At 47.5% G+C, this 12327-nt stretch overlaps 1 protein-coding gene across 1 annotated transcript in view; it reads left to right on the top strand.

Moving 5' to 3' along the window:
• The window catches only part of LOC112255086 (LIM and cysteine-rich domains 1), a 37721-nt gene extending 27363 nt beyond the window's left edge, over positions 1 to 10358 (top strand). The window contains exons 6-8 of the mRNA XM_024428146.2: positions 285 to 512; positions 6724 to 6939; positions 8485 to 10358. Of these exons, the coding sequence (XP_024283914.1) occupies positions 285 to 512; positions 6724 to 6939; positions 8485 to 8622 (582 nt within the window). The 3' untranslated portion in view covers positions 8623 to 10358. The remainder of the gene's footprint in view (positions 1 to 284; positions 513 to 6723; positions 6940 to 8484) is intronic.
• The last annotated feature ends 1969 nt before the right edge of the window (positions 10359 to 12327 follow it).

Raw genomic sequence — 12327 nt, 5'->3', positions numbered from 1 at the left:
AAGATGCACTAGCTGTGACAAACATAATATCCATTAAACATAGTTGTGGTTAAATTTACACCATATAGGGCAGGTAGCCTAGTGGTTAGAGCTAGATCAAACCTCCGAGCTGACAAGGTACAAATCTGTCGTTCTGCCCCTGAACAAGGCAGTTAACCCACCGTTCAAATTCGTATTGAAAATACGAAGTTGTTCTTAACTGACTTGCCTAGTTAAATAAAGGTAAAATACAAAATATAGCCTGAATGCTTATTTCCCATCGTTGGTCTTGTTCCTTCCACCAGCTCCAGGCCATGTCTGTCTTTATGAAGTGCTACAAAGAGGAGGCTCTAGGAGTAGGGGAGGTGGCGCTGCCTGGGGAGGGAGGCGCTAACCCTCCGCCCGTCATCAAAGGACATAGGCAGAAGAACGGGGCTGTGACCGGGGGACCTAGGAAGGCCCCCATTATCCAGTCAGACCCTAACACGACCTCCACCAACGGGACAGATGACCACTATAAGAAGAGTAAATATGTAAGTCTTTGCTATTGAGTAATTACAGTTTAAAAAAAAATATATATATATAAACATTTGCATCTACATTAACTTATACACACTCATTCATCCACAAACAAATACATTCACATGCCACTTAAATGGGAGCATTCTGGTGTATTGGCTCACTGCACTTTAGATTTAAACTGAGACACTCGGTAACAACCTGCGAAATGTACGAAATAAATGTCCAATGAGAGACCGGATGTTTATTTGTTTATTTCCTGTCTGTCCCAGACCTGGGTTCAAACATTATTTGAAATCTTTCAAACTACTTGTTGTATCCCTGGAGTACCAGATGGGTGGGGTTTGCCGTTTAGAAAATATTCTACAGGTCCATTAAAGCCAAAAAGTCCCTGTCCCCGCCTCCTGTCCCCGCCTCCTGTCCCCGCCTCCTGTCCCCGCCTCCTGTCCCCGCCTCCTGTCCCGGCCTCCTGTCCCGGCCTCCTGTCCCTGCCTCCTGTCCCTGCCTCCTGTCCCTGCCTCCTGTCCCTGCCTCCTGTCCCTGTCCCCGCCTCCTGTCCCCGCCTCCTGTCCCCGCCTCCTGTCCCTGTCCCTGCCTCCTGTCCCTGTCCCCGCCTCCTGTCCCCGCCTCCTGTCCCTGTCCCCGCCTCCTGTCCCTGTCCCCGCCTCCTGTCCCCGCCTCCTGTCCCCGCCTCCTGTCCCCGCCTCCTGTCCCCGCCTCCTGTCCCCGCCTCCTGTCCCCGCCTCCTGTCCCCGCCTCCTGCTCCATGCCTTTCAATCTGACTTTTGTCTTTCATCCCTCCATTCCTACATATAGTATCAATGCAACGTAGTATCAATGCAACGTAGTATCAATGCAACGTAGTATCAATGCAACGTAGTATCAATGCAACGTAGTATCAATGCAAGGTATTTCTATGATACGTTTTTATTTAACCAGGCAAGTCAGTTCATGTAATGAACAAATTCTTATTTATAACAAGGCTGGGACATTTGTGCGGTATAACATCAATACAATATAAAAGTATAATTTGACATTTTTTTTTGAAGTATAATTTGACTTTTAAACGTTTCCTTTTAATGAACTTGGACTAGGGAACTAGACATTTTCCATTGTCAGATTAGGTCGCTGTTAGCTAATTAACTAGTCGTTCCCTAGAGGCTACAAATTGAGAGGCGGACAGGGAGAGAGAGAAAGAGAGAGGTGGACAGGGAGAGAGAGAAAGAGAGAGGCGGACAGAGAGAGAGAGAGGCGGACAGAGAGAAAGAGAGAGAGAGAGGCGGACAGAGAGAAAGAGAGAGAGGCGAACAGAGAGAGAGAGGCGGACAGAGAGAAAGAGAGAGAAAGAGAGGACAGAGAGAGAGAGAGGCGGACAGAGAGAAAGAGAGAGCGAGTCGGACAGAGAGAGAGTGAGTCAGACAGAGAGAGAGAGGCGGACAGAGAGAGAGAGAGAGAGAGGCGGACAGAGAGAGAGAGGCGGACAGAGAGAGAGAGAGAGAGAGGCGGACAGAGAGAGAGAGGCGGACAGAGAGAGAGAGAGAGAGAGGCGGACAGAGAGAGAGAGGCGGACAGAGAGAGAGAGAGAGGCGGACAGAGAGAGGCGGACAGAGAGAGAGAGAGAGAGAGAGGCGGACAGAGAGAGAGAGAGAGAGAGAGAGGCGGACAGAGAAAGCCATCACCTACAGAGAGATGAACCTGGAGAAGAGTCCCCTAAGCAAGCTGGTCCTGGGGCTCTGTTCACAAACACAAACACACACTACAGAGCCCCAGGACAGCAGCACAATTAGACCCAACCAAATCATGAGAAAACAAAAAGATAACTACTTAACACATTGGAAAGAATTAACAAAAAAACAGAGCAAACTAGAATGCTATTTGGCCCTACACAGAGAGTACACAGCGGCAGAATACCTGACCACTGTGACTGACCCAAAATTAAGGAAAGCCTTGACTATGTACAGACTCAGTGAGCATAGCCTTGCTATTGAGAAAGGCCGCCGTAGGCAGACATGGCTCTCAAGAGAAGACAGGCTATGTGCTCACTGCCCACAAAATGAGGTGGAAACTGAGCTGCACTTCCTAACCTCCTGCCCAATGTATGACCATATTAGAGAGACATATTTCCCTCAGATTACACAGATCCACAAAGAATTCGAAAACAAATCCAATTTTGATAAACTCCCATATCTACTGGGTGAAATACCACAGTGTGCCATCACAGCAGCAAGATTTGTGACCTGTTGCCACGAGAAAAGGGCAACCAGTGAAGAACAAACACCATTGTAAATACACCCATATTTATGCTTATTTATTTTATCTTGTGTCCTTTAACCATTTGTACATTGTTAAAACACTGTATATATATATAATATGACATTTGTAATGTCTTTACTGTTTTGAAACTTCTGTATGTGTAATGTTTACTGTTAATTTTTGTTGTTTTTCACTTTATATATTCACTTTGTATGTTGTCTACCTCACTTGCTTTGGCAATGTTAACACATGTTTCCCATGCCAATAAAGCCCTTGAATTGAATTGAATTGAGAGAGAGAGAGAGAGAGGCGGACAGAGAGAGAGAGAGAGAGAGAGAGAGAGAGAGAGAGAGAGAGAGAGAGAGAGAGAGGCGGACAGAGAGAGAGAGAGAGAGAGACAGAGAGAGAGAGAGAGAGAGAGGCAGACAGAGAGAGAGAGAGAGAGGCGGACAGAGAGAGAGAGAGCGGACAGAGAGAGAGAGAGAGAGAGCGGACAGAGAGAGAGAGAGAGAGGCGGACAGAGAGAGAGAGAGACAGAGAGAGAGAGAGAGGCGGACAGAGAGAGAGAGAGAGAGAGAGAAGAGAGAGGCGGACAGAGAGAAAGAGAGAGAGAGAGAGAGGCGGACAGAGAGAAAGAGAGAGAGAGAGAGCGGACAGAGAGAAAGAGAAAGAGAGAGGAGAGAGAGTAAGAGAGAGAGAGAGAGAGAGAGGCGGACAGAGAGAGAGAGAGGCGGACAGAGAGAGAGAGAGGCGGACAGAGAGAGAGAGGGCGGACAGAGAGGCGGACAGAGAGAGAGAGAGGCGGACAGAGAGAGAGAGAGAGGCGGACAGAGAGAGAGAGAGAGGCGGACAGAGAGAGAGAGAGAGGCAGACAGAGAGAAAGAGAGAGAGAAGAGAGAGGCGGACAGAGAGAAAGAGAGAGAGAGAGAGAGAGGCGGACAGAGAGAGAGAGAGAGAGAGCGGACAGAGAGAGAGAGAGAGGCGGACAGAGAGAGAGAGAGAGGCGGACAGAGAGAGAGAGAGAGGCGGACAGAGAGAGAGGCGGACAGAGAGAGAGAGAGGAGGACGGAGAGAGAGAGAGGCGGACAGAGAGAGAGGCGGACAGAGAGAGAGGAGAGGCGGAGAGAGAGAGGCGGACAGAGAGAGAGAGAGAGAGGCGGACAGAGAGAGAGAGAGAGGCGGACAGAGAGAAAGAGAGAGAGAGAGAGGCGGACGGAGAGAAAGAGAGAGGCGGACAGAGAGAGAGAGAGGCGGACGGAGAGAAAGAGAGAGGCGGACAGAGAGAGAGAGAGAGAGGCGGACAGAGAGAGAGAGAGCGGACAGAGAGAGAGAGAGAGAGGCGGACAGAGAGAGAGAGAGAGAGGCGGACAGAGAGAGAGGACAGAGAGAAAGAGAGAGAGAAGAGAGAGGCGGACAGAGAGAAAGAGAGAGAGAGAGAGAGGACAGAGAGAAAGACAGAGAGAAAGAGAGAGGCGGACAGAGAGAGAGAGGCGGACAGAGAGAGAGGCGGACAGAGAGAAAGAGAGGAGAGAGAGAGAGAGGCGGACAGAGAGAAAGAGAGAGGCGGACAGAGAGAGAGAGAGAGAGAAAGAGAGAGGCGGACAGAGAGAGAGAGGCGGACAGAGAGAGAGGCGGACAGAGAGAAAGAGAGAGAGAGAGAGAGGCGGACAGAGAGAAAGAGAGAGAGAGAGAGAGGCGGACAGAGAGAAGAGAGAGAGGACAGAGAGAAAGAGAGAGGCGGACAGAGAGAGAGAGAGGCGGACAGAGAGAAAGAGAGAGAGAGAGGCGGACAGAGAGAAAGAGAGAGGCGGACAGAGAGAGAGAGAGGCGGACAGAGAGAAAGAGAGAGCGAGTCGGACAGAGAGAGCGAGTCGGACAGAGAGAGCGAGTCGGACAGAGAGAGAGCGAGGCGGACAGAGAGAGAGAGCGGACAGAGAGAGAGCGGAGGCGGACAGAGAGAGAGAGAGGCGGACAGAGAGAGAGAGGCGGACGGAGAGAGAGAGAGAGGCGGACAGAGAGAGAGAGAGAGGCGGACAGAGAGAGAGAGAGAGGCGGACAGAGAGAGAGAGAGAGCGGACAGAGAGAGAGAGAGAGGCGGACAGAGAGAATGAGAGAGGCGGACAGAGAGAGAGAGGCGGACAGAGAGAGAGAGAGAGAGAGAGAGGCGGACAGAGAGAAAGAGAGAGAGAGGCGGACAGAGAGAAAGAGAGAGAGAGGCGGACAGAGAGAGAGAGAGAGCGAGGCGGACAGAGAGAGAGAGAGAGAGAGGGGGACGGAGAGTGAGAGAGAGAGAGGCGGACAGAGAGAGCGAGTCGGACAGAGAGAGACATCCATGTAGACACCGTTGCCCTAGAGCACACACAACATTATATCTACCTTGACCTAAACATCAGCGCCACAGCTGACATCCAAAAATCTGTGAACGATGGCCTTCTATGCCATTAAAAGGAACTTAAATTTGACATACCAATAAGGATCTGGCCAAAAATACTTTATGGTTGTGAGGTCTGGGGTCCGCTCACCAACCAAGGATTCACCAAATTGAGACTCTGCATGCAAAATTCAGCAAAAACATCCTCTGTGTACAACGTAAAACAGAAGTCTGGGGGAGAGCGTGGGGAGAGGGTGGGGAGCGCGTGGGGGAGCGCGTGGGGGAGCATGGGGAGAGGGTGGGGAGCGCGTGGGGGAGAGGGTGGGGAGCGGGCGGGAGAGTGGGGGAGCGTGTGGGGGAGAGGGTGGGGGAGCGTGGGGGAGAGGGTGGGGGAGCGTGGGGAGAGGGTGGGGGAGAGGGTGGGGGGAGCGCGTGGTAGAGGGTGGGGAGCGCGGGGGGGAGAGGGTGGGGGAGAGGGTGGGGGAAACAATCAAAGGCTGACTTAACATCTGCATCTGATTGCTTCTATCATAACAGGAATGCACCATGGTTCACGGTTGACCTTGGTGCTGTTGCTATGGTGATGTGAGCTTGATTACTTTGAGAGAGGCCCATGCAGTATCATCACGTTGTTTTGTGTTGATTAAACAGTGTACTGGTTTCGTGGGTTTACACCCAGCCAGCCTCCCAACGTCTCTCTAGGACTGGGCTCCATCTGGATCACCAGTGTCTTGTCTTCGTGGTGCTCAGATTTTGTTCTTTTATTGTTCCACACAGTTCTCAATGGTTTTGTTTTTCTCTCCCTCTGTTCCCTCTTATTCCCCATCTCTCTCTTTCTCTGTCTCTCTGTCTCTCTCTCGGTGTCTCTCTCTCTCTCTCTCTCTCTCTCTGTGTCTCTCTCTCTCTCTCTCTCTGTTTCTTTCTGTTTTTCTGTCTCTCTCTATCTCTCTGTCTCTGTCTACTTTCTCTTTCTCTTTCTCTCTCTCTCTCTCTTTTTCTCTCTGTCTCTCTGTATCTCTATCTCTCTCTGTTTCTCTGTCTACTCTCTCAACAATCTCTACTTCTCTGTCTCTACTTTCTCTACTCTGTCTCTCTCTTTCTGTCTCTCTCTCTCTGTCTCTCTCTGTCTCTACTTCTCTCTCTCTCTCTGTCTCTACTTTCTCTACTCTGTCTCTCTCTCTCTGTCTCTCTCTCTCTGTCTGTCTCTACTTTCTCTACTCAATTCAATTCAATTCAAGGGCTTTATTGGCATGGGAAACGTGTTAACATTGCCAAAGCAAGTGAGGTAGACAACATACAAAGTGAATATATAAAGTGAAAAACAACAAAAATTAACAGTAAACATTACACATACAGAAGTTTCAAAACAGTAAAGACATTACAAATGTCATATTATATATATATATACAGTGTTCTAACAATGTACAAATGGCTAAAGGACACAAGATAAAATAAATAAGCATAAATATGGGTTGTATTTACAATGGTGTTTGTTCTTCACTGGTTGCCCTTTCTCTCTCTCTCTCCCTCTCTCTGTCTACTCTCTCTCTCTCTCTCTACCTCCCCCTCGCCATTCCCTCTACTTCTCCTCTCTCCTACAGCATTGCAGTGGTTGCGGGGAGCTCACCCCCCTGGACAGTCCTGTGGTGTATGCAGAGGGGGCAGGCTACGACAAGCAGTGGCACCCGACCTGCTTTGTGTGTTCAGAGTGTGGGGAGGCCCTGGTTGATCTGGTATACTTCTGGAAGGAAGGAGAGCTGCTGTGTGGAAGACACTACTGCCAGAGGACCAGACCCCGTTGTGCAGGCTGTGATGAGGTGAGAGCAGGAGAGGAGAGGATGGGAGAGGAGAGGATGGGAGAGGAGGGGAGAGGAGGGAGGCGAAAGGAGAGGAGGGAGAGGAAAGGAGGAGGGAGGTGAAAGGTGGAGAGGAGGGAAGGGAGGAGAGCTGCTGTGTAGAAGACACTACTACCAGAAGACCAGACGCTGCCATGGCTGTGACGAGGTGACTGGGACTCATAGAGACAGAAGGAGGGACGCCCATTCTATCCATTCTATCCATTCTTATTCTATGGGGAGATTACCACAGACACGTTGACAGACAACCTGGTGGCAGGGTAGCCTGGTGGTCTAAATTAGTTCACTCTACACTTTTGGACAAAACAATCAGTCAGCACCACTTAGGCTACCTGGCAGGTAGCCTCTGGTTAGAGTCTAACCACTAGTGGTTACCCAGGTAGCCTAGTGGTTAGAGTGTAACCACTAGGGTTACCCTGCCACCTCATACACTACACTCTAACCACTAGGCAACCTGGTGGCAGGGTAGCCTGGTGGTCTAAATTAGTTCACTATTTCGGTAGTAGGGTGCCATTTTGGACGCGGAAAACAATCAGTCAGCAGGGTAGCCTAGTGGTTAGAGTGTCGAGGTGGCAGGTAGCCTAGTGGTTAGAGTGTAGAGGTGGCAGGTTGCCTAGTGGTTAGAGTGTAGAGGTGGCAGGTAGCCTAGTGGTTAGAGTGTAGAGGCGGCAGGGTAGCATAGTGGTTAGAGTGTAGAGGCGGCAGGTTGCCTAGTGGTTAGAGTGTAGAGGCGGCAGGTAGCCTAGTGGTTAGAGTGTAGAGGCGGCACGTTGCCTAGTGGTTAGAGTGTAGAGGCGGCAGGGTAGCATAGTGGTTAGGTACTGGTTAGAGGCGGCAGGGTAGCATAGTGGTTAGAGTGTGGAGGTGGCAGGTAGCCTAGTGGTTAGAGTGTGGAGGCGGTAGGTAGCCTAGTGGTTAGAGTGTAGAGGCGGCAGGTAGCCTAGTGGTTAGAGTGTAGAGGCGGCAGGTAGCCTAGTGGTTAGAGTGTAGAGGCGGCAGGGTAGCCTAGTGGTTAGAGTGTAGAGGCGGCAGGGTAGCCTAGTGGTTAGAGTGTGGAGGCGGCAGGGTAGCCTAGTGGTTAGAGTGTGGAGGCGGCAGGGTAGCCTAGTGGTTAGAGTGTGGAGGCGGCAGGGTAGCCTAGTGGTTAGAGTGTAGAGGCGGCAGGTAGCCTAGTGGTTAGAGTGTAGAGGCGGCAGGTAGCCTAGTGGTTAGAGTGTAGAGGCGGCAGGTAGCCTAGTGGTTAGAGTGTAGAGGCGGCAGGTAGCCTAGTGGTTAGAGCATTGGACTAGTAATCAAAAGGTTGCAAGTTCAAATCCCCGAGCTGACAAGGTACAAAATCTGTCGTTCTGCCCCTGAACAGGCAGTTAACCCACTGTTCCCCGGTAGGCCGTCATTGAAAATAAGAATTTGTTCTTAACTGACTTGCCTAGTTAAATAAAGATAAAATAAAAAATACCCAATAAAGAACCCTTAAACATATTCTGTCTTTTCTCGTCGTGTCTGCAGCTGATCTTCTGTGAGGACTACAAGAAGGGAATAGACAGTCGGGCGTGGCACCAGGACCATTACTGCTGCTGGCGGTGTGGACAGGGTCTGGACAGCCCCTGTTCCTGCCCCCAAACACCCTACCCCAGCCCTGTTTAGGTCCCCTGGACCTAAAAATGTAATTATAAATTATACATGCAATAATTATTCTAAAATGTAATAACAGTGTAATAATAGTAAAGCTGATTTTTTTTTAGTTAAATTAGTTCAATGCCTTGTTATCTTGTTAGATTATAGAGAATAAATAAAGATAATTTGTTTGTTTTTAAAATGGCCGTTATCTGTGCTTTTATGCTAACAATTTGACCATTTCTGCCTTGTTGAAATAGATGATTCTGTTCACTTTAATCTAATTTAAGTAGTTATCCATTTTGTTTTAGTTAGTAGTTAATGTACAGTTAACCATTTTGTTGGTCTAGTTACTATTTTAACGATTTTGTTTGTCTAGTTAGTAGGTAATGTACAGTTATCCATTTTGTTTGTCTAGTTAGTAGTTAATGTCCGGTTATCCATTTCCTACATATACATTATAGATATTTGATGTTATAAAACTGTTTTGATCCCATCCTAATTCTTAGTACTCGCTAATGGTCCTTTATATTGGTCTCACTCGCACACACGCACGCACGCATATACACACGAAATCAAGACTCAATCCCTAGAGGTCTAAAGTTATTGGTTCAGTACGTAATGTCATCAACGGAGCTGGTTTAGAAACAGTCGGTCTGTATGGTGTAATAGTTAGGGTGGAATGTGTTTGATCAGCAGCTCACCTCTTCAGTAGTTGGAAGTAGAGTACTGTATATCCAGGGTGTATAGAGGACGATCTATGAGAGTGTTAATGTGTGTATCCAAGGTAGAGTTAGTTTATCAGAAGCTTATCTCTCCAGTCTCCCCCTTGTTAATACCAGTCTACAAACTCCTCCTGATTAATACCAGTCTACAAACTCCTCTTGGTTAATACCAGTCTACAAACTCCTCCTGGTTAATGCCAGTCTACAAACTCCTCCTGGTTAATGCCAGTCTACAAACTCCTCCTGGTTAATGCCAGTCTACAAACTCCTCCTGGTTAATGCCAGTCTACAAACTCCTCCTGGTTAATGCCAGTCTCCAGTATCCTCCTAGTTAATACCAGTCTCTAGTATCCTCCTAGTTAATACCAGTCTCTAGTAACCTCCTAGTTAATACCAGTCTCTAGTATCCTCCTAGTTAATACCAGTCACTAATATCCTCCTGGTTAATACCAGTCTACAAACTCCTCCTGGTTAATGCCAGTCTACAAACTCCTCCTGGTTAATACCAGTCTACAAACTCCTCCTGGTTAATGCCAGTCTACAAACCCCTCTTGGTTAATGCCAGTCTCCAGTCACCTCCTGGTTAGTGCCAGTCTACAGTCTCCTCCTGGTTAATATCAGTCTACAAACTCCTCCTGGTTAATGCCAGTCTACAAACTCCTCCTGGTTAATTCCAGTCTCCTCCTGGTTAATGCCAGTCTACAAACTCCTCCTGGTTAATGCCAGTCTACAAACTCCTCCTGGTTAATGCCAGTCTACAAACTCCTCCTGGTTAATACCAGTCTCCTCCTGGTTAATACCAGTCTCCTCCTGGTTAATGCCAGTCTACAAACTCCTCCTGGTTAATACCAGTCTCCAGTCTCCTCATGTTTAATCCCATTCTACAGTCTCCCTTTAGTCTCCCTGCTCAGACCCAGTCTACAGTCTCCACAGTCTCCACGCTCAGAGAGAGAGAGTGTTGTCATGACGTTGCCCTCTTTGGGGATAGCGAGTACCATCCCTGTCACGCCCTGACCTTATAGAGCTTTTTATGTCTCTATTTTGGTTAGGCCAGCGTGTGACTAGGGTGGGCATTCTATGTTCTTGTTTCTATGTTTTGTGTTCCTATGTTTTGGCTGGGTATGGTTCTCAATCAGGGACAGCTGACTATCGTTTTCTCTGATTGGGAACCAAGTAGTAGCTTTTTCCCACCTATGTTTTGTGGGTAGTTGGTTCCTGTTTAGTGTTCTGCACCTGACGGGACTGTTTCGTTTTGCACTTTGTTATTTTTGTTTCAAGTGTTTCGTTTAATAAAAGTCATGAACATTTACCACGCTGCGCTTTGGTCCGATTCTTCCTCAGACGACGACGACCGTTACAATCCCCCTCTCTCTCTTTTCCCTCTCTTCCCTCTCTTCCCCCTACCAACAGGCTCTGTTAGGCAGGTCATACATTCTTAGAGGAGTTCTCTCCTCATGGCCAGAGTATAAGAGAGAGTGAGTTTTCATAGAGAGAACAATGGAACTTCTTCCACATGACAGAACTTGAGAACTGAACAATATTCATGTTCTGGAGAATGTGTAAACGGTCGGGGAAGTAGCCAGCTACGAACTGGTCCGATTGGTACAAGTTGGTGACCTCGGGAAAGACATTACCATAACTCTGTTTATACAAGAGTCTCAGTTGTGAGGCTTGCATCTAATTGTTGTATAAAATGAATGAGTAAAGATGAAACTATTTGTGAAATTACTTAATGTGATTTCAAACTGTTTAATGAAGGAAACTCCAATTCCCTTCGGAGTTCAACTAAATCATTGGCCCGCCCCATGAGCACAGACATTGATCTGATGTCATGGGACAGCCCCTTTCTACTGTTACGAATATAACCCCCACCTTGGGAGGAGTTCCCTTCAGACGAGCTTACCTCGATTACCATGAAAGGGCTAACGTTTGAGGAGAGACCATAAACCTGAGTATAAGCTAAGGTTTGAGTAGAGTGCTGAATCTTTTAACCATACCACGTGGTTAAACTCTGAGACTATCGATCCGACAGAATAAGAGCTACTCTTTGATACTAATTACTAGTCTGCAGCTAGAAATGATGTCAAATCAAAATTAAATGTATTTATAAAAGCCCTTCGTACATCAGCTGATATCTCAAAGTGCTGTACAGAAACCCAGCCTAAAACCCCAAACAGCAAGCAATGCAGGTGTAGAAGCACAGTGGCTAGGAAAAAGTCCCTAAAAAGGTCAAAACCTAGGAAGAAACCTAGAGAAGAACCAGGCTATGAGGGGTGGCCAGTCCTCTTCTGGCTGTGCCGGGTGGAGATTATAACAGAATGTACCCGTGAATGCGAGGACCGACAAACGCCGAAACATCTATTCTATTACAACATTGCTGAATGTTACTCTGAACTATCCATTCTAACCACGGCAGAGAGAGAGAGAGAGAGAGGGCGGACAAACTCTCCAGCGGAAACAAACTTTTCAACAGAGATCACAACGACACACTGAGAGTAAATATATACTGTATATTGATTGCAATTATTCCCTGAATGAGTGAGCGTTCATGTGCAAAGGATTAGCATTTCAATTGTTAGAATTATCAAGTGTGTAGTGATTAATTTGCATATTTCCCGCCTTTCTCAGTTGACCCCCCCACTTACCTTTTGTCCACCGAGCCGTAATACCGGCACATCCCCTATCATTTCCTTGCAACCATATCTACTTTGTTTGTATGTGCATTTCTGTGATTATTTTAGTTAGGTAATAAATAAATGATTGAGACAATTGATGTATGGATGACTCACAGTGAAGACTGGGTTCGTGCAGATAACCAACAATTTACGACATTTGGAATGAGACTAACGTGAGGTGAAGAATAAATCATTAATTAGAAGACTAATTGATCAGATATTAAAATATCTGAAAGTTATATTAGGAAAATTATATCTTTGTAATCTGAATATTTTCCTTGGTGCCCCAACTTCCTAGTTAATTATATTTACCTGATTAGTTTAATCACGTAATA

This window comes from Oncorhynchus tshawytscha, linkage group LG07 (genome assembly GCF_018296145.1).
Source record: "Oncorhynchus tshawytscha isolate Ot180627B linkage group LG07, Otsh_v2.0, whole genome shotgun sequence".
Taxonomy (NCBI): domain Eukaryota; kingdom Metazoa; phylum Chordata; class Actinopteri; order Salmoniformes; family Salmonidae; genus Oncorhynchus; species Oncorhynchus tshawytscha.
This window is presented reverse-complemented; position numbering and strand designations above follow the sequence as displayed.